General features: G+C 44.2%; 1 protein-coding gene across 2 annotated transcripts in view; it reads right to left on the bottom strand.

The window, feature by feature from the left end:
- The window catches only part of LOC115096615 (collagen alpha-1(XXVII) chain B-like), a 514,116-nt gene that overhangs the window by 94,733 nt on the left and 391,424 nt on the right, over positions 1-27,959 (bottom strand). For both annotated transcript variants that reach the window (XM_029611498.1, XM_029611499.1), the window contains exons 35-40: positions 25,475-25,528; positions 23,764-23,817; positions 19,363-19,470; positions 6,184-6,237; positions 4,988-5,095; positions 4,069-4,122 (exon numbers count right to left, since the gene is read on the bottom strand). In XM_029611498.1, the coding sequence (XP_029467358.1) occupies positions 4,069-4,122; positions 4,988-5,095; positions 6,184-6,237; positions 19,363-19,470; positions 23,764-23,817; positions 25,475-25,528 (432 nt within the window). The remainder of the gene's footprint in view (positions 1-4,068; positions 4,123-4,987; positions 5,096-6,183; positions 6,238-19,362; positions 19,471-23,763; positions 23,818-25,474; positions 25,529-27,959) is intronic.

Genomic DNA, 27,959 nt, shown 5'->3' with positions numbered 1-27,959 from the left:
TGGAGCCACCTGGCAATAGTGATCACAATATTATCAAATTTGACTTAACTGGAGGGACGGCAAAAAAAAAAAAAAATCTACCATGACAGTATTTAACTTTGAGAAAGGTAACTATGATAAAATGAGGAAAATGGCTAGGAAAAAACTGAAGGAGCAACTGAAAAGGTTAAGGGCCAGATTTTAAAAGGGTTACGCGCGTAACCAGGTCTACGCCTGCCGGGCCTATTTTAAAAAGGCCAGGCAAAGTGCCCGGGATGCGTGTAAGTCCTGGGGCTTGCAAAAAGGGGCGGGGAAGGGGCAGGAATGGGTGGGGAGGGACGCAAAGGTAAAGATAAACATTTTGGGGGGTTAGTTTAGAATAGGGCTAGGGGGGAAAGGCTAGGGGAAGGTCAGGTTAGGGAGAAGGGAACGGGGGAAGGCAGCGCGACTCGGCGCGCACAAAGTGCACAATTGTGCACCCCCTTGCGTGCGCCAACCCATGATTTTATAACTTGCGCGTGCCAGAATTGAAGAAAAGATCAGAGCTATTGGCACATGGCTTCTCTGGAGTGGTGCCTTCCTTGAAAACAAGATAGGTCTTAGTCTCAGTGCATGTGTTTATTACGTTCATTGTAAGAAATAAGAACCGCCACCCCCCCCCCCCCCTTATTTCTGTTCTTCTGTAAACCGATGTGACATCACTGATCTAATGTCGGTATATAAAAACATATAAATAAATAAATAAATAAATGTGTCATCTTTGTTCATGGCATGGAGGATTCCCATACCACCAAGTCATTTGTTTACTTCAGACCCAAGGCCGACCAGGGTTCCGTTTGTGTTCTCAACTTGGAACTCATATTGCAAGGCACAGTCAACACACTTGGCACAGCAAATCACAACACCATCAGTGATGTCAGAGTGAAGTGCTTCAATGCATACATCATGGTGCGGAAGGAGCTATCTGTGCCATCTATAGAGTGGGGTGATAGTCAATGGGATTTGTTGATGCATCTGGCATAGAGTACGTCATAGCCAGCTGCCATTTTGGCAGGGAATCCTTCTATGGTACTAGGTTCCTCATCAGCTTTACTGGCAGCCTTCGGAGAGGATGAGCAGATCTGTGTTTCTGAAGAGGATGTTGAACCTCCAGCTCTGATTCCGAGAGCCTTCAATAAGCAGGAGGCCAATTATTGTAGTTAGTGAGGAATTTCTTTGCTTCCTTAAGCTCTGAAAACCGAAGAGGAGAGATAAGAACTTCTCCTGTCCAAGATGAAGGAAATTTTCCCACATAGTGGGGTTCTTCAAGTACTACGCTGGTGAATACTTCACTTTGAGGGTAATGAGGTAATGGATCCTCCTCCTCCAGGGGAATCCCTTCACAAATCAGAGGGTGAAGAAATGGCCTCCGTCCACTCTGACTTCCTTCTGGAAGTCTCCTTGCTAGACCAGAAGAGGTCTCTTCCTCGGTTATCTTCTTCATCTGTGTTGATGCCATCAGTTAACATCACCCAAGCATAATGGCCAATTCATCCTGCTGCTTACAGAGAACTATGTTTACAGGTAAGCAAACTTGTTTTCTAAAGCTTAAGTCATCAAAGCATTTTAGGCCTACATATCAGGGGTTAAATACCAACCCGCATAACTCCATACAGTGAGGAGTAGCCTAGTGGTTAGAGTCAGGGAAACCAGGGTTCAAATCCCACTGTTGCTCCTTGTGACCTTGGGCGCATCACTTTACCCTCTGCTGCCTCAGGTACAAACTTGTAGGGTCATTCTTTATTGTGCGATGTGCCGGTATCGCGGCGGTATAATTAAAATTAGGAGAAGGAGAGGCGAGTGGGCAGGGTTTGGTCGGAGTTATCTCCTGGCAGTGCTGCGGGCGATAATGTTTTTCACATTATCGCTGGCAACACTGTGGGAAATAACTATAAATATAGCAGAATGAGGAATCTAGTGGTTAGACTATAAACCCTCTGAGGACAGGGAAATACCTACAGTACCTGAATGTAATCCACTTTGAAGTGCTGAAGAGCAGAATATCCTCGACAACCATGCATGACCTTCTTGTTATATATTTATAGAGATTTGATATTCTGCCTTTTACCATGGATGGCCTCAGAGTGGATTACAACAAATTTAAAGCAAACTGTGCCATTTGAATCAACTTTAAGTTTAAAATCAAATTTACAGTTGGAAGAGCATTAGGAATCCAAAGGTGTATAATGAATAGTCCTTATTCAAAGTTCAGGTAGTTAAGTTAGAGGACTGAAGGTCTTCTGCAGGAAAGGCCTGGCTGAAAACCCATGCCTTAGCTTTTTTTTTTCTGACTGTGAGGTAGCAGAATTCAAGCGCAGGTGTAGTGGTACCTTGTCCCAAATTTTTGGTGCATTACAGCTGAAAGCACAAAGTCTTGTATAGGACAATCTGGAAGCAGCCAGAGAAGGGGAGGAAAGAAGAGCCAATTGAGAGGACTGGAGTTCCCTTGTGGGTGTGTAAGAGCAAAGAAGATGAGGAAGTACTTCTGGGGCTTGTTTATTCATGCACTTGAAGATAAAGCAAAGAATTTTGAATTTTGTTCTTCTTTTGACTGGGAGCCAGTGCAGTTGATGTAGTATTGGTTTTATGTGGTCAGTTGTTCTGGCTCCTACCAAACTTCTGGCAGCTGTACTCTGAAAGAGCTGGAGTCTCTTCATATTGTATTGTGAGATACTGTTTAAAACAGAGTTGCAGCAACCAAGTCAGCAATCCAAGACTAGAGTTGCCTACTCCTGAACTAGGTGTAGCCCCTGTCTCAGTCAGCTCTTGGGCATGGGGGAACATGGGAGGGCCACAGAGTATGCAGAGCCCCATGACCTCCAGGGTGCTTGCACAAGGGGGAAAAGAAAGTCTTTTCAAGGCCCTTGGGATTTTTGTCTCTGAGGTTCTTCTGCACACCAGTCCAGTCACACAAAAATAACCTCAGTCAACTCCAAACTGTTGTTCAAAATATAGTCTTACTGCAACTGGTAGCAGGCAAGCAAAAACAAATTCCAACAATACACTACCGGTTAGTGCACCACGCTGTACACAGTCAAAAATACAAAAACAAACCAATCTCAGTCTCTTTCACTACATTCCCAAACAGGTCAGCTCTTGTGGAAGGTACCTTTCCACCATGGCCCTTTCAGTACCTTTTGGGTGATAGATCTTCTCTGTTCTTCTCTCTTACTTCGGTTTTTTGATTGCGCCTCTGGCTACTTTTATTGGGTCAAACAGCAACTCTAAGGGCTTTACCAAGTCAGGTTGATCTTCCTTGGACCTCTGAACCTCAGTCTCTAACAACATCTCCTCTTCCTCAGACTCAGATTTTCTCCATCTCATTACTTCTTCTCATTCTGGAATTTCAGGACTTCTCCCTGTTGGACTCCTTCCTTTCAAGCAAGGTCTGGCCAATCTTTGCCCTGGTTCCAGCCACTTTCACTGAGCAGGAACCCTTCTCCTCTCTTTCGCTCCAACCTTCCCTCTGGAGAGATAAGCCCACTGGCACCATTCTGTGGAGAGATGGCACCTCAGCAGAGCTCCAGGTCTTGGAATCATGTCCCCTTTTCTTCTGCATCACATGGGTGCAGGGATTTTATACAACTTTACAACTACTCCAGTGGGGAGTGGTATATCTAACATACTGATATTACAGTGGCATCACTACAGGGGCAAGGTCTGGTTGAGACCTCTGACACACACGAAGGGCAGTCAGACCAGCTGAAGCCACTGCTGCATGCAAGTGAATGGCAGACTGCTTACGGGGCAGAATTTGACTCTCTGTTACATACAATTTCCAGCGAGCTTTGCCCAAAAATGACATTATCTCTTTTCTGGCATCCAGTGCCTCCTCTTCAGTTCTCTCTAATGGCCAGCTATCCAAACCTCAGGAAAAACATGTTTACTCCATTATACCTAATAAGTTAAAATAAACAGATGTGACACCATGATGCATCACTTTCCATAGGATTTGCTATTTAGCGGATTTGTGGTGACATAAAAGGAACTGTGCACATTTTAAGTCACATGTTCTTATATCAGAATAGTATTTTTCAGAAGGTACTTTACCTGGTAACCAAGTAATCCAGGCTCTCCCTGAATACCCATTCTCCCTGGTGAGCCCTAAGGGAACAAGCAAGAGAGAGAGAAAATCATTTCAAGAGGTGGAAAACCAAGATTACACATTTCCCGATTGTTATATAGATTGGAGTATGACCACTGAGTAAAATCATTAGACATTTGAGTTCCTGACAAATATGAAGTATAACTTGCTTGAAATTTTTGACAAAATGGGGAAAAAGGTTTGGACAGGTTCCTGAAAGAGTAGTTAATTAACAATTATTAACCAGGTAGAGCTCAGATTTGCCAACTCTTCAGGAAGTAAGTATTGTGGAACAGATCTTCTCGTTGGGATCTGCCAAGTACTTCCAAGTGACCCACACTGGCAGAATGCTGGGACCATTGGTCTAACATTGCACCTTTTATTCCCTTCTATTTTCTCTTTATTCCTCTCTTGCTACTCTTTCCTCCTTTCGGTCTGTCTCTGCTTGTCCTTCTCACTTGGACCCTCTTTCACTTCTAATATAGTAACATCTCTCTTCTCTCTTTGACCCTCTGTTGCTATTCTTTCCTTTCTCTCTGCACCTGTCACTACTCTTCCCTTCTTTGTCATTGCTGCTTCCCCCCTCCCCCTCCCCCTCCCCTCTGACTCTGTTCTCCCCTCTTTGTCAATCATTTTGTTGCCACTCTTCCCTTTCTCTCTGAGCCCCTCTATCTGCTGAACATTACTGTAAACAAAAAATGTTTATGGTTAAAAGGTTTCTAGCTTCTTCTTCTTTGTCCATGTGCATTAGGAAAGAACTAGTGTCACTAACAATACACAAGCATAAGTCAAAGGCTGCTCATGTTTATGGTCTGCTTAAGAAATCTCCTTAGTGATTACTGCTGCATTTCTTTATTAGGTTTTCTAATACATTTCTCTCTTTACCATAGGCCCCAGAGTTCCTCTGGATGCTTTAGAGCCTTTGTTCCCAATGAGACCTGTGACTCCCGGAAGACCAGTCTCTCCCAAGTGCCCTTGAAAGCCCATATTACCCTGCAAAACAAAGACAGGTGTTCACTGCAGAGCCTGGTTCAGCCTGGGTTTACTCAAAGCAAGGATGATTAAGAGATGTGAATCGTTTCCGGAATCGTGTTCGTACTAAAACCGCAGGAAATTTTAGTTTCCGGCGGGACCGCTTTTTTTTTCGGCTGTCCCGAGCCGAAAAAAAACCAAAACACCCGACCCTTTAAATCTCATTATTTAGAATCCCCCACCCTCCCGACCCCCCCAAAACTTTTCTAAAGTACCTGGTGGTCCAGCGGGGTTCCCGGGAGTGATCTCCCGCTCTCGGGCCCGTTGGCTGCCACTAATCAAAATGGTGCCGATGGCCCTTTGCCCTTTCCATGTGACAGGGGCTATCGGTGCCATTGGCCGGCCCCTGTCACCTGGTAGGAACAATGGCACGGGCCATCCATTGCTCCTACCATGTGACAGGGGCCGGTCAATGGCACCGATAGCCCCTGTCACATGGAAAGGGCAAAGGGCCATCGATGCCATTTTGATTAGTGGCAGCCAACGGCCCGAGAGCGGGAGATCACTCCCGGGACCCCCGCTGGACCACCAGGTACTTTAGAAAAGTTTTGGGGGGGGGGGTGGGGAGGGTGGGGGATTCTAAATAATGAGATTTAAAGGGTCAGGGTGGGTTTGGGGGTTGTTTTTGTGTGCCCTTTCTTCCCGCCCCCCATGTGGGGTTTTCCCAACGCTTTTGGGGACCCCCCAATTCCTGACAGTTGAGAAAATATCGTACAATATTTTCATCCGTCAGAAAAACAATTCACATCCCTTTATTATTAGATAGTAATGCTATAGTTACTGATTATTAGCTGTTCCTAAATGTTTCTAGAGTGGTTAATTGTCAGATGGTTCCTAGCCAATGTTAAAGCTTTATGCCTGGGGAGTTTGTAGACAGTCCCTGGGTAGAGAAAGTGATACTTAACCTGAAAATGACTGAAGAGGAGGCAGGGCAGTGGCTGGCTGGCTGCCAAAGTTTGCATTGTTGCAATTCTTAATGAAAATGTAGCTGCACACATCATGGTGGTTGGAGAATTATTATAAACATAGAAGGAAAATATGTGTTTTACCTTTGCACCCAGTTGGCCCCTTTCACCCTGTTTGCCTGGTTTCCCTTCAGGCCCCTAGAGGACAGAAGCAAAGGAGACTAAATGTACAAAGCATTTTTCCATAGACAAAAAATGGGTAAAACTCTGTAGTACATCTGGCCCTAAAATACAGCAATGATGTCTGAGTCATCTATCTATAATTGTAAAATGACTAGGCTCCATTCCAAAAGTGATACCCATGTTCATGCTGCATTCTCCAGCCTGTATTATACAGAAAGAAAAGGGAAACCTTAAGTAGATATGCTATCAGGAGAAGATGTACAGCACAGCTCTAGAAGCCATATTGGTCCAGAGAAAAAACAGATTCTACATAGGCTGTGACATTTTTATTTATTTAGGCGTTTTATATACCGTCGTTCCAGAATAAGATCACAACGGTTTACAAAATCATCGTTCATGTTCTTGTTTAACAATCTCATTCTGAGGCAGCATTCATAATCTAGGTCAAAACCACGGTAGATATATGTTCTAATTTATTCAATGTAAAAACTTTGCTTACTTAGATTTGTTCAATGTAAAAACTTCTTTTATTATGTTCTATGTTCTATGTAAACCGCTATATTTTTTAGCGATAGTTACTGTTCTTTGTAAACCGGGGTGATATGTATACTATACAGGAACCTCCGGTATATAAATCATTTAAATAAATAAATAAATAAATGTTCTTATTCATAATCTAAGCCAGAACTATGGCAGATATATGTTCTTATACATGTTCGTCCATATTCTTGGTCAATATGACAGTAGATTTATAGTCTTCATTTTCGTACATTTTCAAATTCAGCATTACAACAAATGCAGGTTCTAATTCAATCATTACTTATTGCTCACTTCAGTACCATTGTCTCTTGAGTTGACATTGAGGTTTTCAGTATATTGGTATTTTATGTTAAATCGTAAGCTTTTCTAAAGAGCCATGTTTTTAGTTCACTTTTGAAATTCTTTTGTTCAGAAATCTGGCGTAATAATGGCGTATTTAGAATCCCCCACCCTCCCGACCCCCCCAAAACTTTTCTAAAGTACCTGGTGGTCCAGCGGGGGTCCCGGGAGTGATCTCCCGCTCTCGGGCCGTTGGCTGCCACTAATCAAAATGGCATCGATGGCCCTTTGCCCTTTCCATGTGACAGGGGCTATCGGTGCCATTGGCCGGCCCCTGTCACATGGTAGGAACAATGGCATGGGCCATCCATTGCTCCTACCATGTGACAGGGGCCGGTCAATGGCACCGATAGCCACCGAAGGGAATTCTACAATTTGGGGCCTGCTACAGAAAACATTCAGTCCCTTATTTGCGTTAGATGTGTGTTCCGAGTAGAAGGCACCGTCAGAAGTCCTTTGTTCTCTGTGGTGCATAGTGTTGAAGTGTCACTCCTAATAAGCATTGGTCAATATTGTTGATGATATTGAATATTAGGGTTAATACTTTATAGAGAATTCTGGATTGTACAGGAAGCCAGTGCAATGCCATCAGCGAGGGGGCGATGTGGTCAAATTTCCTTGTTCCTAGTAATAGTCTAGCAGAGGCATTTTGGAGTAACTTTAGTGGTTTTAGTAAGCTAGAAGGTAGACCTTGCAATAGGGAGTTGCAGAAGTCTAAGTTTGAAAATATTAGTGTTTGTAAGATGGTGCAGAAATCCTGTATAGTTAGAAGAGGTTGCAGCCTGTGTAATATTCTCAGCTTGGTGTATCCTGTTTTTATTAATTTGCTTATATGCTTTTTCATGGTGAAGTTCTCATTGATTTGTATTCCTAGATCTCGTACTTGATCTGAAGGAGTAATATTAATAATTCCTTGGTCTAGTGTTGGTGGTTTGATTATCGTTTCAGTTTTTTTTAGGTTTAGAGTTAGTTTCAGTTGAGAAAGTTTTTGTTGTATTTCCTTCTTGTATGTTGACAGGGATGATGCAATTTTTTTTGAATGTTTTGTCGAAAGGGATGTAGAATTGAATGTTGCATATAGGAAGAAGTTGATTCCTAGATTTGCCAGGTGTGTGTATATAGGCGGCAAATATATGTTGAATAGAGTGGCCGAGAGTGCTGAACCTTGGGGTACACCTGTATCAATTGGGAAGGTGTCAGATATTTGTTTGTCAAGTTTGACTTGAAATGTCCTATCTTTTAGGAAGGAGGAGAACCATTTGTTGACCTTTCCATCTATTCCAGTTTCTCTCAGTTGGTGGCATAGCAGGGAGTGGTCAACTCTGTTGAATGCTGCTGTAAGATCGATTAGTATCAGGATATATGATTCATTGTTGTCAAACCCCTGGAGTACAGGGTTGGCTAGGGAAATGAGTAGAGTTTCTGTTGAGCGGTTTTTCCTGAATCTGAATTGGTTCAGGCACAGTATATTATTGTCTTCAAGGAGATTCTCTAATTGTGTTAACATACTGGTTTTTTTTTTAGGACTTTAGTGATGAAAGGCAGGTTGGATATCGGTTGGTAATTGTCCCAATCGTCTATTCTGCCAGTTTTATTTTTTAGAATTTGTTTAATTACAGCTTTTTTTGCCCTATCTGGGACCAATCCATCTGCTAGTTAGTGGTTTATTATGGTTGTGAATATGAGAGTTATTACGCTGTTTACTGTCTTCAGGGTACTTGCAGGGATAGGGACCAATGGGTGGGTGGCAGGCTTCATTTTAGTGATGATTTTGTTTATTTCAAAATGCGATACTGGGTCAAATGAGTTCTATTTCACTTGACTGGATTTTTCTTCAGGCTCTATTGTTGATGATTTGGTAGAGAATTATTTGAAAACTCATAGTTATTAGAGATGGAGGAAGATGGGTCCTTGATTAGGTTTTTAACTGTTTCGAAGAGTAATTTGGAATTAAATATTACACCATGGATCTGTTTTGCATAGTATTCTTTTTTTGATTTATTCACGGTATTTTGTTAATAAGGATTTGTATTTTTCTAGTGAAACTGTACATTGGTATTTCCATCATTGCTTTTAGCAAATGTTGCTTACCTGATGTAACAGGTGTTCTCACAGGACAGCAGGATGTTAGTCCTCACAAATGGGTGACATCGAGGATGGAGCCCTGTACGGAAAACTTTTCTGTCAAAGTTTCAACAAGCTTTGACTGACACTGGCACACTGGGTGCACTGAGCATGCCCAGCCTGCAATTATCCCTGTGAGCCACAGGTGTCTCCCTCAGTCTCGTCTTATAGCTAAAAAGCGCAAGCGAAACTAAAATAAAAGTATACAGACCCAACTCCGCTGGGTGGTGGGCGGGTTTCGTGAGGACTAACATCCTGCTGTCCTGTGAGAACACCTGTTACATCAGGTAAGCAACATTTGCTTTCTCACAGGACAAGCAGGATGGTAGTCCTCACAAATGGGTGAGTACCGAGCTGAGGATGCCCGGGAATGCACCAGATACACCGCAGATGCGCAAAGGCGTAACGACTGAGGTGGAAATGGGAACGGAGGGCATCCGCAACACCATAATGGGTTCGTGGAAGGATGTTGGGTAGTGAATTGAAAAAAGTAAGAGTAGGCGGACTGGCCAAACATGGAGCATGCCGGCTAGTCAAATGTAAGCAATAATAGGCTGCGAAGGTATGGAGAGGACTCCAGGCTGCAACCTGATAAAAAAGTACAAGCAGCAGTAACCAAAGGGAAGCTGTTAAGGCTAAGACGGACACAACAGTATGTGGATACCCACAGTGTTGTAGTGAAATGTCTGCTTGTTGGTAGGAAAGGAAATATAGACCACTTAATCAGAAGGATTAGGTCTGTGTGGCCACTGGAAGTAGCAGCTTGACCCTTGCATGAAGGAAAGAGTCAAGTGGAATTCACATGGAATGCAGTGCAATGTAGATAGAATGTAAGCGCAGCATTACTGTCCAGGAATGTGGAAAACCCAGTCTCTCCCTAGGGCGAGAGAGAGAGGTTAGGAAAAATTAATAGAGAATTTCCTGAGGAAAGGAGATACAACATCTACCTGAAAAGGATAGAAAGTTGAATGCGTAGAACTACTCAGTGGCAGAGGAACGGAGTCAGGTGAGTATGGAAAGAGTGCATAACTCACGGACCCTGCTGGCAGGAATGACATTAAGAGGGAAAGAAGTTCCCTTGCCAAACTGTGGAAGAGAGGAATGGAAAGGCTCAAACGTAGAATGTATGAGACTTATAAGGAGAATATATATGTTCATTCCGTGATTAGAGAAATAGAGGCGGCTTGATCAGTGGATAATCCATGGTAAGCCGACTCAGAGAGGATTACCGAAAACGGGAACCCAACTCCCAAAACGATACACCTCCTAAGAGAAAGGTGTATCTATGTGGAGGATGTCTGGAGAACAGAATCCGAGGGAGTAAGAAAAAATGGTGGAAAAGTAAAAGGGGTAATACCTCTTTTTTTTTTTTTTTTTTTTAGCGTCAGGAGGTAAAGCCTGCCATATTAAACGGCAAGATTTATGTTTAGAAGGTTTTGTGACGCTACCAGAACCTAAGAACATCAGTAAGTCTATGATTTGGGACTGACTGGTGAGAGAATAAAAGGTTACTGATATGATGGATTGAGAAGTATGGGAAAGCATACTGATCTCAGTCAGGGAGTGGGGAAAAGAATACTGAACCCCATCCCAGTTCAACATTAGAAGAATGCTGGCTACGAGAGGCAGCAGAAGAGATATATTGAAGAGGCCTTTGATGGAAGAAAAGGCATCTAAGGGAACGCATAGGAAACATGTGCAGGGAGCAGAACCTGTGCATCGTATGGAATGATGCAGACGCCGAGGAAAGTTTAGTTAAACTCAGCGTTAAAAGATTTGCCCTGTACACATGTAATTGAGACCATTCGAGAGGATAGAACCTACGTGGAGAAGGTCTGATAGAGCGTTCAATTAAATCTCTTAGATATGTGGCCCAAGGACGCATGAAGTGAACAAGGGCCAAGGGTAGAGCTGCGCAGCTGTCTAGCAGAGCAGCTAAGAGGTAATGCGTGCTTATGAGTTGGAAAGCACATGTCCTATGCTGTCTGTCTGTATGCACAAAGAATTGTTGCAAAAGCAGTATTGGAAGGCATAAGGGCATAACTCATGGGTGCAACGTCCAGGAAGTTTATGAGAAACTATGCTGGAGAGCAATAGATGCATAATGGGTTGACAGCTTTCAGGAGAAACTTATAACCCTAAGGAATTGCGAGCATGAGTCGAAGGAGACTAGGTCCTAGTTCGAACTGGGATAAGAATCAGGGACGAAAGCAATGAAACCACTTAGGTCCATTGAGTATAGAAATGTCACTGAATATAACCCATAGCAGTTTTGAATTATGAGAAAAATGCATAGTGGGAAGAAACCCCATAGCCCAACCATGAAAAGTTGAAAGGCTGAGGTTATGGAAAATATGCGCAGGGACATATAACAATGTATCAGAATGTCTGTGCGCATGCTGGACAAGAGGGTCTTAAGACTGTGGTGTCCAGAAGTGTTACAGAAGGGATTTATGGCAGTGACAGTAATCCCAGTTAGTAAATGTATAGTGAGTCCTGAAAAAAGTGAGAGCTCCTTGCATGTACTGAAAGTGGTTAGCAGTAGTCTATGCAAGGAAAGTGAATGATGTTACACTCCGCAGAGAAAACAGCATTCACCAACAGTGATGCAAGAGACAGTTCACTTACCGAAGCTGGTGCCAGCGGCAGAGCTTGGGGTTGTAATGTTGACTCACCATAAAGCACATAGAAACATTAAAATAATGTACTTACTACAGTATGGAGTGATGGTAACCAAAGATACCATTGTACCTGTGACGTCTAAAGAAAGTTGGATTTTCTTAGGTCCAGGATGTGCGGAGAGTAACTATTTTCTGTTAAAAGAAAGAATAGTGCAATTAAAACTCCCCAACCCCCCTCCCTTCTCCCCTCTGCACTTCGTAGCGCCTGGGGGAGTGTACCGGGACTTGGTACAAGGTGGGGTGGCCGCTCTGATATCTGACCAGATGGGAGACCAGGAGGTGTCCCAATGGAGGATATCATGTAGGCTCCTGCAGGTGTGTGAGCGGTAAGTGGTACCCGCATTTCTGTATGCTGTACAAGGAGACACTGAGACCTGTGGCCAGGCCTCAAGGTGGACTTGTACATGGGGCAATGGTTGCTGAATCTCATGTTTAGCAGATCAGCCAATGCAGCTGGACCTTGGTTGGGAGGGAACCAAGAGTCAGAGCATTGGTCGGCACAGGGACTTGTTACTGACAAGAGAAGAAGCCCTGCTGCAATCCCAAGAAGATAGAGGGGTTCTCCTGATATTGTGGCTAACATAGCTAACATAGCGATATGTGACACTAATACAGTTCTAAAAGGCACATGACCCAGAACTTTTCGAACCACGGTCCGAATGGGAGAACACAACTCTATGGGAATGCCGCCGAAGCGGGTACTTACCATCCGACGTGGATCGTCGCAAGACGAGCCGGTGAAGATTGTTGACTCCGACGGTCTCCGGAGTCCTCGAGGGTAAGGCCGGGGACGTAAACGTCCATCTCGCTCTGAAACCCGGTATGGTGGCACAGGTACAGAGGAGACAGGCCAGGCGTGAGTGGCGTTTAGACTGCTAAGTTTAACAGATGGCCATAGTCCCACACCACTTGACGGTGGGGCACGCCAGGAACAGAGGAGCCCTAACGGAACTCCATGTTCCCTTCCCTCGTCACACAGCGGCTCGATGTGTCGTGACGCCAATGCAGAAGCTGTCGGACCTGGATCCGGAAGTTCTGGATCACCAAGGACTGCCAAAAACTGTAGGAACAGTGCTGATGGCAGTGGTGATGTCGCTCTGGCCCGAGCGTTGTCCAGCCTGGAGAAGGATGGCACCGATGTGCTGGATGGCGTCAGCGGCGGACGATCACGATGTCGGCGATGATGGGTGCCACGGTGCTCGGCCCGGTCTTTCCCCAGCGCCGAAGATGGAAGCCCTCGTCGTCCTGGAAGGCGATCGATGACGAACTGTCAGCACGCCTGCTCTGCTCCTGACACAATGGAGTGTCTTAAGCTAATACGGGGCTTAAAAAAGAACCCAAAGCGTGGAGCAATGTGAGGAGGCGAGGGTATTATGTGGCGGTGCTATGTCGGTATTGACGATATTGAAGGCAACCTAAGGGGCTTCGAGGATATCATCAAAATGGGTATGAAAAATCGTCGATGACTGGCCAGGAGAATGATGACAGTGACGGGCACTGACAGCAGTGGCATAGGTATCTTTGAAATGATGTGGAATCGAATAATCGAAAAACATTGCCGTTATTGAAAAAGATACCGGCATCGACTGAGTCGAAGTCGAATCAATAGGGCGTCAAGGACACCGAAGGAAAAACGGAGGTGTCGAGGGCATCGATGCATGGAGGCGGGCATTTATGCCGTTTGTGGCATGGCCACGGGCATCAACTATAGGGCCACAGACGTTGACGGTATCGATTTGGACAGACTCAGATTTCCAAGTGTACATGGCATCGGTGCCCCAGACACGTGTGTCGGTGGCATCGATATGGACACGTATGGAATCGATGGCATGGATCTCCCAGTCGATGAATTCCATCCCGGCATCAACGCCAGTCCTGGAATCGGCATGGGCATCGATGCCAGCCATAAGGCTGGCATTGGCATCAACGCCCATCCACGGAATCGAGCCGGCATGGATACCCACCGATGGGACCCACCTGGGCATCGAATTTCACCGATGGGAGCAGCCTGGCATCGACTGCCCTCGATGGATGCATTCTAACATAGATGCCCATGGATGAAACACCTGGGCATCGGTGTCCATCGATGCAAAAGGACCTGGCACCCGATGCCATCGACGGACGGCAATCCGGCACCAATGCCATCGACGGACAAGCCATCCGGCACCGATGTCCATCGATGGGGACCAATCCGGCACCGATGTCCACCGATGGGGACCATCCGGCATCGATGCCCACCGACGAATCGATGTGGCACCGATGCCCACCGATGGAAAAAGGGCTGGACATCGGTGGGGAGGATGGGGCATCGATGGCATCCCCAAAAGGGGGGGTGGCATCGATGAAGTGACCCTGGGATCGTTAAAAAGTGTCTCGGGCAGCGGTGGCGGCAACCCGAGTATGCATGGCAGTGACTAACAGCGTGTTCGTCAATGGCATGCATCCGGGTAGGGACGGCACCGAGGAAGCCCAAGGAAAAAAAACAGTGCGTAGGAGGAAAAAGCCTGGTAGCACTGAAAAGCAAAAAACATGGATAAAGGCATCAGGGCACCGTGGGAGGATGGGCGCTGATGACATATAAAAGCCCAGGGCGGTTTAGGAGGGTCCCGGTGTAGCGATAGGGTATCGACTGCGTGAGGGTACCAGGGAACGAAGGACTTGAAGCTACAGAGGTCCTAAAGTTAAGGAAAAAATCCCTACCCCACTAGCATAAGCAAGCAGAGTGTCACAGAGATACTCGCAAGCTGTTTAAAGCTAACTGAAAAATGGGGGAAGGGAAGGCTTCAGTCAGTTAACAGCCTTAAGATAGTGACAGGAACCGACCGAAAAATAAGAATTAGTACTCACCGAGCGTCGTAAAAACGTACGCGGAGGGAGACCTGTGCAGGGAAAAGTGTTTTTTGAAGTGAAAAGTTAAGTGTTTCCATGAGGTAATTAGTTAAAAAATCCTCACAGAGCTCCAACCGCTATGCTGACTGCAGAGCGGAAAAAAGAAGACTGAGGGAGACACCTGTGGCTCACAGGGATAATTGCAGGCTGGGCATGCTCAGTGCACCCAGTGTGCCAGTGTCAGTCAAAGCTTGTTGAAACTTTGACAGAAAAGTTTTCCGTACAGGGCTCCATCCTCGATGTCACCCATTTGTGAGGACTACCATCCTGCTTGTCCTGTGAGAACAGATTTTCTCAGGGTCTGTTTAGAATGTCTTAGCTCTTCATTGTATCAAGGTTTCTTTTGTTGCATTCATTTTGGAACTTTTTTTTTCTGGATTGGGCATAGGGTATCTGCTGTTTCATTGATGATTTTATCCCAGGAGTCAAAGGATGAGGAGGCATTATTGTCATTGAATTCATTTATTTTCTTTTTAATTGTTTCTTCAAGTATTTCCGGTTCTATCTTTTTTCTGTATGTGAAGGGCTGATTGTTATGCGTGTTTGTTTGTTGTGCAGTGAGGCGAGTTACTTCTACTTTTATTAACTGGTGATCAGACCAAGGTAATATCTTATGGGAAGAATTGATTACGCAGTTATATTGTGATTGGCGAAAATTAAGTCAAGAATGTGTCCTGTTTTATGAGTGGGTTTGGTTATAAACGGAGACCAGCCCATAGCTTCCATTGTATCTAGAAAGATTTCACATGCTGTGGATTTAGGTATGCTGTCTACACATAGATTAAAATCTCCTAAAATTAGAGGTGATTCTGGAGATGGAAACACTTTAGTGAAGATTTCAATTAGGGGGTGATGTTGCGTCTGTCGGTCTCAGACGGCTTGACTTTTGTGCTCAACCTTTCTTCCTTCTCTCTCTCCTCAAGCCTTGGGAAGTTGGCTGTCACTGACATCTTCATGCCGCTCTCACCCAGCGTCCCCGGATCGGCAACGGCGATGGTTCGCCATGTTCTTCCTAAGGGTCTCCTAGGGTGCGCACACGCAAGCCACCCTCGTCTTTATCCACGTCATGGAAGGAACCTCGGGGGCGTCCCCTCCGAGTGACGTCAGCACATCCTGGTATTTAGCCTGCCCTTCATTTGCTAACAAAACTGAGTTAGCAAAGGATTGGAATAGTTCCGGTATAAGCTGCTCTGCCGCTTCCTAGCTGCTGCAGGAGGCTCTTTCTGCCCTTCGGGGTAATTCTACTTAACGTGGGTACCCCTCCTTGGGGGCCCTTCTGTCTTCTTTCAGGTGCCTATCCTGGGATACCAGGTACCTCGCTCCTCGATGGCCTGCCTCTCCTAATCTAGTGCCTGCCACTCTACAACTTCTGCCTGCCAGGACTTCCAAAGTTACAGCTTCTGCTTCAGTGAGTACTAATCTATCAGTCTATCTCACCTACAGCTTCCGCGCTCTACATCTGGGGCTTGTTCCTGTTCACCGCGCTGTCTTCATCTACTCGAGAGTGAGACGGGACCTCTCTGCTGAGGATCCATGGACTAATACTGCTGGAGCTACCTTCCACTGCTGTCCACTTCCCGGGCAGTGCCACCGTGCTGTATAAGAAAGTACAACTCTCTGTGTTTGCGTGTAAAGAGTCTAGCCTGGTACTGCAGTTCCTCACGGGGCTCTTCCCTGTGGGAGTGGCCATCACTGCAGCACCCAAGAATCCACTCCAACACCTCATAACCATAACAGGTGAGCAGTGTTTCAGGGGTGATGAGTCAGATGAACTGAACGAACCTGGAAGATGTAGTAGGCCAGATTGCCAAACTAAAGAGTAGCAATCACCTGGACCGGATGGTATGCATCCTAGGGTACTGAAGGAACTAAAAAATGAAATTTCTGATATATTAGTTAAAATTTGTAACCTATCATTAAAATCATCCATTGTACCTGAATACTAGAGTGTGGCCAAAGTAACCCCAATATTTAAAAAAGGCTCCAGGGGCGATCCGGGTAACTATAGACCAGTGAGCCTGACTTCAGTGCCGGGAAAAATAGTGGAAACTATCTCAAGATCAAAATCGTAGAGCATATAGAAAGACATGGTTAATGGAACACAGTCAACATGGATTTAACCCAAGGGAAGTCTTGCCTAACAAATCTGCTTCATTTTTTGAAGGGGTTATAAACATGTGGATAAAGGTGAAACCGGTAGATGTAGTGTATTTGGATTTTCAGAAGGCGTTTGACAAAGTCCCTCATGAGAGGCTTCTACAAAAACTAAAAAGTCATGGGATAGGAGGCGATGTCCTTTCGTGGATTACAAACTGGTTAAAAGACAGGAAACAGAGAGTAGGATTAAATGGTCAATTTTCTCAGTGGAAAGGGGTAAACAGTGGAGTGCCTCGGGGATCTGTACTTGGACTGGTGCTTTTCAATATATATATATATATATATAAATGATCTGGAAAGGAATACAATGAGTGAGGTTATCAAATTTGCGGATGATACAAAATTATTCAGAGTAGTTAAATCACAAGTGGACTGTGATACATTACAGGAGGATCTTGCAAGACTGGAAGATTGGGCATCCAAATGGCAGATGAAATTTAATGTGGACAAGTGCAATGTGTTGCATTATAGGGGAAAATAACCCTTGCTGTAGTTACACGATGTTAGGTTCCATATTAGGAGCTACCACCCAGGAAAAAGATCTAGGCATCATAGTGGATAATACTTTAAAATCGTCGGCTCAGTGTGCTGCAGCAGTCAAAAAAGCAAACAGAATGTTAGGAATTATTAGGAAGGGAATGGTTAATAAAACAGAAAATGTCATAATGCCTCTATATCACTCCATGGTGAGACCGCACCTTGAATACTGTGTACAATTCTGGTCGTTGCATCTCAAAAAAGATATAGTTGCAATTGAGAAGGCACAGAGAAGGACAACCAAAATGATAAAGGGGATGGAACAGCTCCCCTATCAGGAAAGGCTGAAGAGGTTAGGGCTGTTCAGCTTGGAGAAGAGACAGCTTAGGGGGGATATGATAGAGGTCTTTAAGATCATGAGAAGTCTTGAACGAGTAGATGTGACTCGGTTATTTACACTTTTGAATAATAGAAGGACTAGTGGGCATTCAATGAAGTTAGTAAGTAGCACATTTAAGACTAATCGGAGAAAATTCTTTTTCACTCAACGCATAGTAGAGCTCTGAAATTTATTGACAGAGGATGTGGTTGGTGCAGTTAGTGTAGCTGGGTTCAAAAAAGGTTTAGATAAGTTCTTGGAGATGAAGTCCATTAACTGCTATTAATCAAGTTTACTTAGGGAATAGCCACTGCTATTAATTGCATCAGTAGCATGGGATCTTCTTAGTGTTTGGGTAATTGCCAGGTTCTTGTGACCTGGTTTGGACTCTGTTGGAAACAGGATGCTGGGCTTGATGGACCCTTGGTCTGACCCGGCATGGCAATTTCTTATGTTTTTATGTTCTTATGAGTGTTCCAGGTGATTTTAGTACAGCAACCTCATAGGGAGGGTTTCATCTCAATTTTGTAGGTGTTAAGTTTGAACTCTTTTTTACAGATTATTAATAGACCCTATCTTTTCATTTTTTTCTGGGGAAGTGAAAGATATCATAGTTTGGATGATCAATTTGGTTTAGAAGGACATTATCTTTCAGCCATGTTTTGGTGATGCAAAGGATAGAGGGATTTAGTTCCTCTAGTAGATCATTTATTAGTGGGATTTTTTTTTATAGTGATTGTGCATTTAGTAGTAGGAGAATAAACATTAGGCAGGGAGAAGTTGCAAAGGAGTAGTTATTTAACTTGGGATAGATCAGGGTTTCGCTCTCTCGTTGCTTGTGATTTGGAGTTCTCTGACGCTTTCTACGTTTTCTGCGTCCCTTGATGATTTGAATGAATTGGACAGGATCCATTTTTAGATCTGTATGGTTGAGGCTGAGGTTACGTTTTATTTAAATCAGGCGCAAGCTAGCCAGGTTGTGAAGCCAGCCAGGTAGTGCAGTCAGCTAGTTAGTGAAGTTAGCTAGTCAGGCCAGCCCTTTAGTGAAGCCAGCTAGGAGGTAGCGAAGTAACCACTTTGGGGTTAGCACTTCAGGCGTGCACGAAGGGGCACACAAAGGGGCAACCTCCTTGGTCGCGCCTTCGGCATCACAACTGGGCTGACATCGCCGGGATGGTGGGCGGGTGGGAGGTGGGTGGGAGGCAGACTCACCCAGCTGGTGCCGGCGTTCTTCTTTTTAACTTCCTGCTGCCTGGGGGTAGAGTGCCTGCAGCGCTGCTTCCCACTGCCCCCCCTGGTGACAGTGCTCGGGTGTTGTGGGCGGCAGGTCTGCTCTCCTTTTACGGCGTCGCGGCCGGGCTGACCTCACCGGGATGGTGGGCGAGCGAAGGGCGGTGGGCAGGTTGGGAGGCGGGCTCACCCTCCTGGCGCCAGCAAGAGTTATTATTATTCAAGAACATAGAGGACCTTTCTTTTTTTCCCCCAAACTGTTTATTTTGACAAGGGGAATACACAGACTCACAGATAAAATGAAGAAACAATTTTCAGACTCACTCGGACACCTGTCATTCCCGGATGTCCAGGGAATCCATCCTTTCCTTTGAATCCCTGTTTGCCCTTCTCTCCTTTCTCCCCCTTGAATCCTGGTTCTCCATTTTCTCCCTGGCAAAAAAAAAAAAAAAAAAAGCAAGCCACTAGACATTTCAAACGGAGGATATAAAATCCCTAACATTTTATGGCAAGCAAAAGTGTAGATCTGTTCTTAGCTCCCTGAATACCACAGAAGAGAAATAACTTCAAGTTAAAACATTTTTAATGATTTCTTCCTCTATTGAGCCCATGGCATATACGAAACAATTAGCAACATCCAAAGCAAATCATGGCACATCCACAAAAAAGCCGCTGACCCCGCCCCCTCCCCGCCCCTTTTTTCAAGGCCCTGGGACTTACATGCGTCTGGGGCTTTATATGCGCGCTGCCGGGCCTTTTTGAAAATAGTCCAGCATGCTTAACACCCCCATATGCGCGTAAATCCTCCTGGATTTACGCGCATAGGTCTTTGAAAATCTGCCCCAAGTGTGCGCATATGCAAGTCACTCGCATATCTTCCAGTTTTGGCCACACACAACCCTTTAAAATCTACCTCTGATTAAATAAGAGCAATCATAAGCAGCAGGTAAAATCACCAAGAGCTATAAATACCTTATTCTGTCAGCCACTGAACAGTTATGCTGATAGCTTACACTTGCATTGTGCCTGTTGAGACCTACGCCGGAAGCGCCTGGGATCACATCCTACTGCAATCTTGGACCTAAGATCAATGCAGTGATTGTGGTACTAGGTGGGGGGGAAGGGCTTGGGGGAGGAGGGAGTGAGTAGTGTAGGCAGTTGTGGGGCAGAGGAGCCTGGAATTTTTAAATTTTATGGGGCGAGAATGGGAACAAGGGGAGGGAGATGGCTGGCAGTATTCATTTTTTTCATGTTGGAGAGATTGGGAGAGGGGCTCTGCAGCAGGCATTTGATGGATTAATGGTGGGGGTGGTGGGGGTGGGAATTGTGCCAGGAAGCCTGTGGGTTTTTGTTTTTTTTTTACTATAGGATCGCCACTTAACCAGAAGTCTTTTAAAGATATCTGGTTAAGTGGCAGGTTATCTGGCCACACAAGGCTGGATAACTTCAGATCTGCTCTGAAGCAGGTGTTCCAGGGAGGAGTTATATTATACCTCTTTTTATCCAGCTAAATTATAGCTGGATGACGATTTATCCAGCTATATTTAGCCGGATAAGTGGCTGAATATTGCAAAACTTGCCATTTAACATATGGAACATAGAAACATAGAAATGACAGCACAGAAGACCAAACGGCCCATCCAGTCTGCCCAGCAAGCTTTCACAGTTATTTTTCTCAAACTTATCTGTTACTTTGACAGCTGAGGTCAGGGCCCTTATTGGTAACTTTTTGGTTGTAATTTCCTTCCCACCCCTGCCATTAATGTAGAGAGCAGTGCTGGAGCTGCATAAAAGTGAAGTATCAAGCCTAATTGGTTAGGGGTAGTAACCACCGCAATAAGCAAGCTACTCCCTCGCTTATTTGTTTACCCAGACTATGCAATTCAGTCCTTGTTGGTAGTTGTCTGAATGTACATCCTCTTATCTTCATTCCCCCCTGCCGTTGAAGCAGTGAGCTGCACTATAAATGTATTCAAAGTGAAGTATCAGGCTTAATTGATTTGGAGTAGTAACTGCCGCAACAAGCAAGCTACTCCCACACTTATTTGTGAATGCAAATCATTTGGCCCACATTTCCACTTGCTGTTGCAGCATAGAGCAATGTTGGAGTCACATTAACCATGTGTATGTTTATTGAGTAAGTGTATTAATCACCAGGTACTAGCCATCATTCCTGCAAGCCACCCCCATGCCTCTTCTCACAGACAACCTGTGAGCTATCCATCTAAATGGCTTTGAATATTGACCTCCCCATTTCTAGTAAGATATATTTTGAAAAATACCACAAATTGCACTTCTAAATCCATTATTTACCTCTTACAATGTCCATACTCATTATTGTACATTGGGAAGACCAAAAGAAGGGTGATAATCAGAATGAATGAACATCGGAGCTTGCATTTCCACTAGGAAACAGTCAGCTTATTTAGTCACACATTGTTTTGAAGAAAGGTCATTCTTTTGAGGACTTTAAATGGCAGTCTTGGGACAAAGTCCATTCTCTAAGACGTGATGGTGATTTTTCAGGTCTATTATTAATGAGAGAGTAACACCTGACTGGGCTGCACACCCCCTCCCCACCACTCTGATGTTAAGAAATAGATATGATCTGCAGATCAGCACCCCCATCCCACCCCCTTTCTCCATTGCTTTTTAATTTAAACAGGCTCTCTCCTGCCCCCTCCTTACCTTTGCATGCCCAGAGTGTTTCCCCGCTCCTTGGATCTAGAAATCCCCAGCAGGGCGCAAGATATTCACTTATTTGCTCCCAGCGTTTCCAGAGCGGCTCCGACAGCAGCTTCACTGGAAGCGTAAATTGCGGAGTAGCTTACACATCCAGCACTTCTCCTGTCAGAGCTATTCTGGAAGTGCCAGGAGCTGATAGGTGAAAATCTGGCTCCTGGTTTGGGATTTTTAGGTCTGGGGAAGGGGAGGGGTAACACCTGGAGTTACAGAGGGTGTGGGGGAGGGGGGTGGGGTGGGGGGTGGGGGTGGGGAGAAAACCTAAGTTTAAATTAAAAGCAATGGGGAAAGTGGGTGGGAGCAGAGCTCTAGCCAGGCAATTTGGTGCCTATGGCCAGGTGAAAATCTGCACCCTCACCCATTACACAACACATGACACCACGAGTTGGGAGACTGTGTTCAATGTTTGTACAGCAATGCCTGTGGCCAGTGCAAGGGTATTCGGTGCACTAGGAAAAACTTTACAGCCTTGCACCCCCCACCCCATCACAACCTTCCTGACACACAATTAAAAATCAATGCATTTATAATAAATGATTTAACATGAAAAAAAAACATTCAAAGCACAGTCTTCTGAGTATAGGTTGCAAATTGAACATGCATAATTGAATAAAATAGCATAAAATTAACATACATTTTAAAAATACATAAAACAATCTATCATAAAATAATATAATATAAAATAAAACATAATACATAAATAAAAAATAAAAGAGACCCATGATTTAGCCAGGAACTAGATCAAGATCCATGCACATTGACACAAGGAACTGCATGTCTATTAGTGAGTGCAGCTGATTAGGAAATAGGTAGGCCAGTAGCAAAACTATATATTGTGAACTCCTGAGGGAATTTGCGCAAAAAAAAATAAAAAAAATTCTGCCACAAATATTTTAAAGGCTATTTCTAAATCTGCTTCGAGACCAAACTTGGCAAAAAGCGGAATATCAAATGTTTATAATAAATAAATAAAACTCTGCAGACAATTTTTCAGATGAAACAATATAATAATTGTCTTTGAGAAACAGTTAGTTTATAGTGTAATACAAAAACATTATTACTCAAAGATGCAGGATTTTTTATTTTTTTGTGCAGATTTTTGCCATCATAAGGCCTAGTTCCTCCAGATTGCTATCCCCATAACAGGTCTAATGACTCTCCTGTTGTGCCGCCGTTATGGCTTGAACCCCCTTCCCCATGCTTCATCTCTCCTCCCCCGTGGGTCAATCCTCCAGTTCACTTGCTACTTCCTACCCCCCAAGGCTGACACTTCTTCTGTCTCTTTTCCCCCACAAGGCTTAATCTCCCTCCACTCGTTTTGTCTTTCATTTCCACCCACCCCACAAACCCCTTCACAGCTCTCTTTGTCCCCAGTTCTTTCCCCTCACCCTAGCAACATCTCCTATCTGCTTTCCCCCTTAGCAAGACCTTTAGTTTCGCTCCATCTGCCCCTCCAGGCTTGACTCCTGGAAGGAGTCAACAGAGAGAGAGAACACTCCTCCTCTAATTCTCTTCCCTCACCCCAGTAAGACCCCCTGGCTTTCTCTGTCTGCCAGCCCCTCTTAGTAAGACCCCCAGCTCTCTCCTACCTTCCCCTAACTCGTTGTTTACCTAGCTTGTTCAGACCCCACTGTTCCCCTTCTTTGGGCCATACAGGCCAAGGCAGACTCTGCAGGTTCATCTCTTCAGGCCTGCATGGGCCAACTCTTCCAGTCTGCAGAGGCCAACCTGCCGCTGCTCTTTTCTCATTTCCAGCTGACACTGGCGCGCTACTCCTTTCTCCCTTCTAGCCCATGCAAGCCTCCACTGCCAATGCTGCTGCTGCTTTCTGGTCCCTATGCCTAATTCTGTGGGGCAAATACAGAATTCTGCGCAGGAGAGGAATTACTGCACAACTGCGTAACACAGAATTCACCCGGGATTAACTGTGTCACCTTCATTCTTTTTCTACCAATTGTTTGGAAAAACAAAAGTGAATTTTACCTTTACTCCATCGGGCCCTGCAGGGCCACTCTCCCCCTCAAACCCAGGTTCACCCTGCAAAAAAATAAAATATTTCTTAAAATGCTATTTCTTCAGCTTATACTATGATTCTTTAGAGTCAAGAGAAAGGGCTCTTTTCCTCACAGCACTGAATGAAGGAGAGTTCTAATTATCTGTTATTTATAAATTACCTGAAATGATCACTATTCATGAACCATAGACCTTCTACCTTCACCTTTCCACTCTACCCAGAGAAAATCATCTTCCCTTGAGGCCAGAGAAACTCAGCCACCAATCTGATTTAATCTAGGCTCATCACACCTGTCACTATTTCAACATAGACTGAGGACAATTTTCACATTTTACCCAGGTAACTAAGCAGTTATCCAGGTAAAATTGCTGGCTAAAATTGTCCTCCCCATCTATGGGTAAAAGTACTATTTATCTGTGCCACAAAGGAGCAGGTAGAAAGCTTGGTTGGTAAACACACATAGGGATTTCATTATGAAATCCCTGTGCGTGCTTTAAAACAAGTGGAAAGTTCATGGGTATAGAAATACTTGTGGTACTGGTCAGCGCTTAAATTTTAAAAGGGAAACATGGGGATTTTAATTACCTCTGTTACATTGCTTAATTTACATCTGCATCTACGTGCAAATTTATTGGGCAGATTTTAAAAGGAACGTGTGTGTGTCCATAAACATGTGTATCTCACCACGCACAAAGAATCGCGCTATTTTATAAAGTATGGGGCCGATTTTAAAAGCTACGCACGTGGGGTACATTTATGTACACCCGATTTTATAACATGCGCGCGCTGCTGCATGTTGCACGTGCTGGCTCTGGCAACTGCTTTGTCACACTGTTTTATAATCTTGAGATCATCAGATATGAGCACTCCAAAGTTTTGCTCCTGGTTGGCTCCATCAACATACCCTCATCACATACTACCCCCTTGTAGTTCTACACTCCAAATGCATGACTCTGCACTTTTTTTTTTTTTTAGAGTTCTTGCATCAACACTGCTCTACATTAATGGTGGGGGTGGAAGGGAAATAGAATCAAAAGGTTATTAAGAGCCAAGAGTAACAGATAAGAATGAGAAAAAAAAAAGTGCAAAACTTGCTGGGCAGACTGGATGGGCCGTTTGGTCTTCTTCTGCCGTCATTTCTATGTTTCTAAACAATGTCTAGATAATGACAGTGTAAATTATAAAGTGCGCCATTATTTTGATGATGTATGTTTGTTGTGTGATTGTATTGATACATTTTTTAGCCTTTTTTGCGATTGCATTTATATAACACCATAAATCATTCAGGTACAACATAACCCTGAAAAGCCTACAATCAAAATAGGTACTCAAGACAACAGAAGAAAAAGTGCAAGATAACAAGGAAGGTCAACAGAAGGAACCCATTATTCTCACCACTAGGCTACCCCCTTCTCCTCCAAATTTGACTACGATGGACTTACTTTTTAATAAATGAGCTCTTTTGGGATTCAAACTGACAACCTTCAGACTGTGAGGAATTGACTCTGTACTACTGAGCAACCAGAATTGGTGCACTATATATTATCCTGAGTATATTAATGCTAATCATGGCTTCTTGAATAAAAGTTATTTCTCGCAGCTTACATTCTTTTCAGAGTTCAATATTATTACAAAACTTGTATTGTTCTCACTAGATCCTTGAATCAGAGGCTTACTTACTCTTTGTCCTACAAGGCCTTCCTCACCAGGGTCACCCGGTAGACCAAAATCCCCCTAGAGATATACAGAAACATTACAGTTATCACTCTAGAAAAAAAACTTTTTATAAACATTGTGTGATATATCATTTCTGTTCTCTTGCATTCACAGATCAAACTCTATATTTTAACCCTCTGGATCCTGGCTCAGAGTTGAGATGACACTAAGCATACATTTCTTCATTCTGCCCCTCTCTTTCCCCATACATCTCTTTCAGACTCCTTTCCCATGTTATTTCCTTCATGCTACCTCCCTAACTAATGCTAATCCAATTTCTACTTTATAACTCCTGAAAACCTCTATTGTGGGAATTCCTTCTGCTCCAAGCCTCCTAAACCAACATTCTCTAAATATAAGTACTAGGGATGTGAATCGTTTTTTGACGATTTAAAATATCGTCCGATATATTTTAAATCGTCAAAAATCGTTAGGGCCACGATACAATACCAATTCCCCCGATTTATCGTCAAAAAATCGTAAATCGGGGGAAGGGGGAGGGCAGGAAAACCGGCACACTAAAACCCCCTAAAACCCACCCCGACCCTTTAAATTAAATCCCCCTCCCTCCCAAACCCCCCCCCGAAATGCCTTAAATTACCTGGGGGTCCAGCGGCGGTCCGGAACGGCCTCCTGCAGTCGAATCGTGTTGGTCTATGGCCGCCGCCATTTTTCGCCGCCATTTTGAAAAATGGCGCCGGCTGAAGACAACACGATTCGCAGCAGGAGGCCGTTCCAGACCGCTGCCGTTCCGGACCGCCGCTGGACCCCCAGGTAATTTAAGGCATTTGGGGGGGGTTCGGGAGGGTGGGGGATTTAATTTAAAGGGTCGGGGGTGGGTTTTAGGGGGTTTTAGTGTGCCGGCTCACGATTTTCACGATACTTTAAACACCCAAACGGCAACAATACGATTCCCTCCCCCTCCCAGCCGAAATCGATCGTTAAGACGATCGAGGACACGATTCACATCTCTAATAAGTACATCTTTCCTTCAGCAGTGCAATTTTATCTTAGGATGGGACCAAAAAACTTTTATCTTAGGAAGGGATCAAAAATTTTTTTTACTCTTCAAGCGACTGTGAATAAACAATGAATATGTTGAAATCAACTCTATTCTAAAGTCTCATCTATTGAGCCAGCAAAGACAAGGTTCCATGAACTTAATCAGTGTTATACCTTTTTTGTATACCGCTCATCGTCTCCACCTCTCATTAATCTTAGGAAGGGACCCATATGATCTCAAAGATCATGTACTTTAGCATCTTTTCATTAGGCTTATGTTGTTATACTAAAAGTTACACTATCTCAGTATTTAGAGGACAATTTTCAAAGCCATGCACGTAAAAAAGCATTTTATAAGCATTAATCGGCTACCTGAAAATTACCCTCCCTCAATGCAGCTAAAAGTCTTTGTGTTATTTCACAACATGGATACTTTTAAAGGCATGGAAAGGAGGCGTTCCTGGGGTCGCGTTTGGCTGGGAGAAGAAACATACGCATGTAGATTGCATTTTCAAATTTGCTTTTCAGCAACATCTATCAGCAGGTAAAGCAGGTTCAAGGAACTGAATCTATTTTGTATCTGCAGCGAGTTTTAAAGCAAAAGTATACATGTACTTTTCTCTTTCAAAATTGGAACAAAGCTCGCAGTGGAAGTACATTTGCTCTTTGTCTCAATTCAGACAATTTGATAATTTCCCCATTATCAATGTTATAGTATGCTAAATATTCTAATCATCATATCAGTTAATACGCTTCTGACCCTAGATGTTAAGATCCTGGCAGAAATATTCAGAACAGACCAGCTCGAAGTTATTAGATCTGTAGAGCACCCAGACTAATTGGTTAATTTTCCCAAAGATTACATATTAGATACAGAAAGAAGAATATAATCGCGCATGTTATATAATACGGGCTCGGTGCGCTCAAGGGAGTACACACATGTGCACCATGCGCGTGCCGAGCCAGAGGGGAGCCCTGATGGCTTTCCCCATTCCCTCCAAGGCTGCTCCGAAATCGGAGTGGCCTTGGAGGGAACTTTTTTTCCGCCCCCCATCTTCCCCTCCCTTCCCTTATCTAACCCACCCCCATCCCTAACTAAATCCCCCCCCCCCACCTTTACTACAAAGGTTATGCCTGCCCGAGGACACAAGAGGATGATATGAAGGGTTGGGAGGGTGAAGGATTAAACAGGATATGAAGAACTAGGGTAGGAGAGTCAAAAGAAAGTAGAAAAAGTAAGATAGGGGAGAAAAATGACTAAAGTCTAGAAAGTAGAACATGGAGGGCTGGGATGGGACAGTGGGGACGAGAAAGGATAAAGAGGGAGAGGTGGAAGTGCGAGGAATTGAGATGAAAGATGGAGACAAGGGAGAGAAGTTTAAAGCTGATGGTAGAAAGGAAAGATATAGATAGAGAGGTGAGATGGAGAGAAGTAAAATGATAAACA

The sequence above is a fragment of the Rhinatrema bivittatum genome, chromosome 8, assembly GCF_901001135.1.
Source record: "Rhinatrema bivittatum chromosome 8, aRhiBiv1.1, whole genome shotgun sequence".
NCBI classification, from domain to species: domain Eukaryota; kingdom Metazoa; phylum Chordata; class Amphibia; order Gymnophiona; family Rhinatrematidae; genus Rhinatrema; species Rhinatrema bivittatum.
The sequence above is the reverse complement of the archived record's forward strand: the minus strand, read 5'-3'. Positions and strand labels throughout refer to the sequence as shown.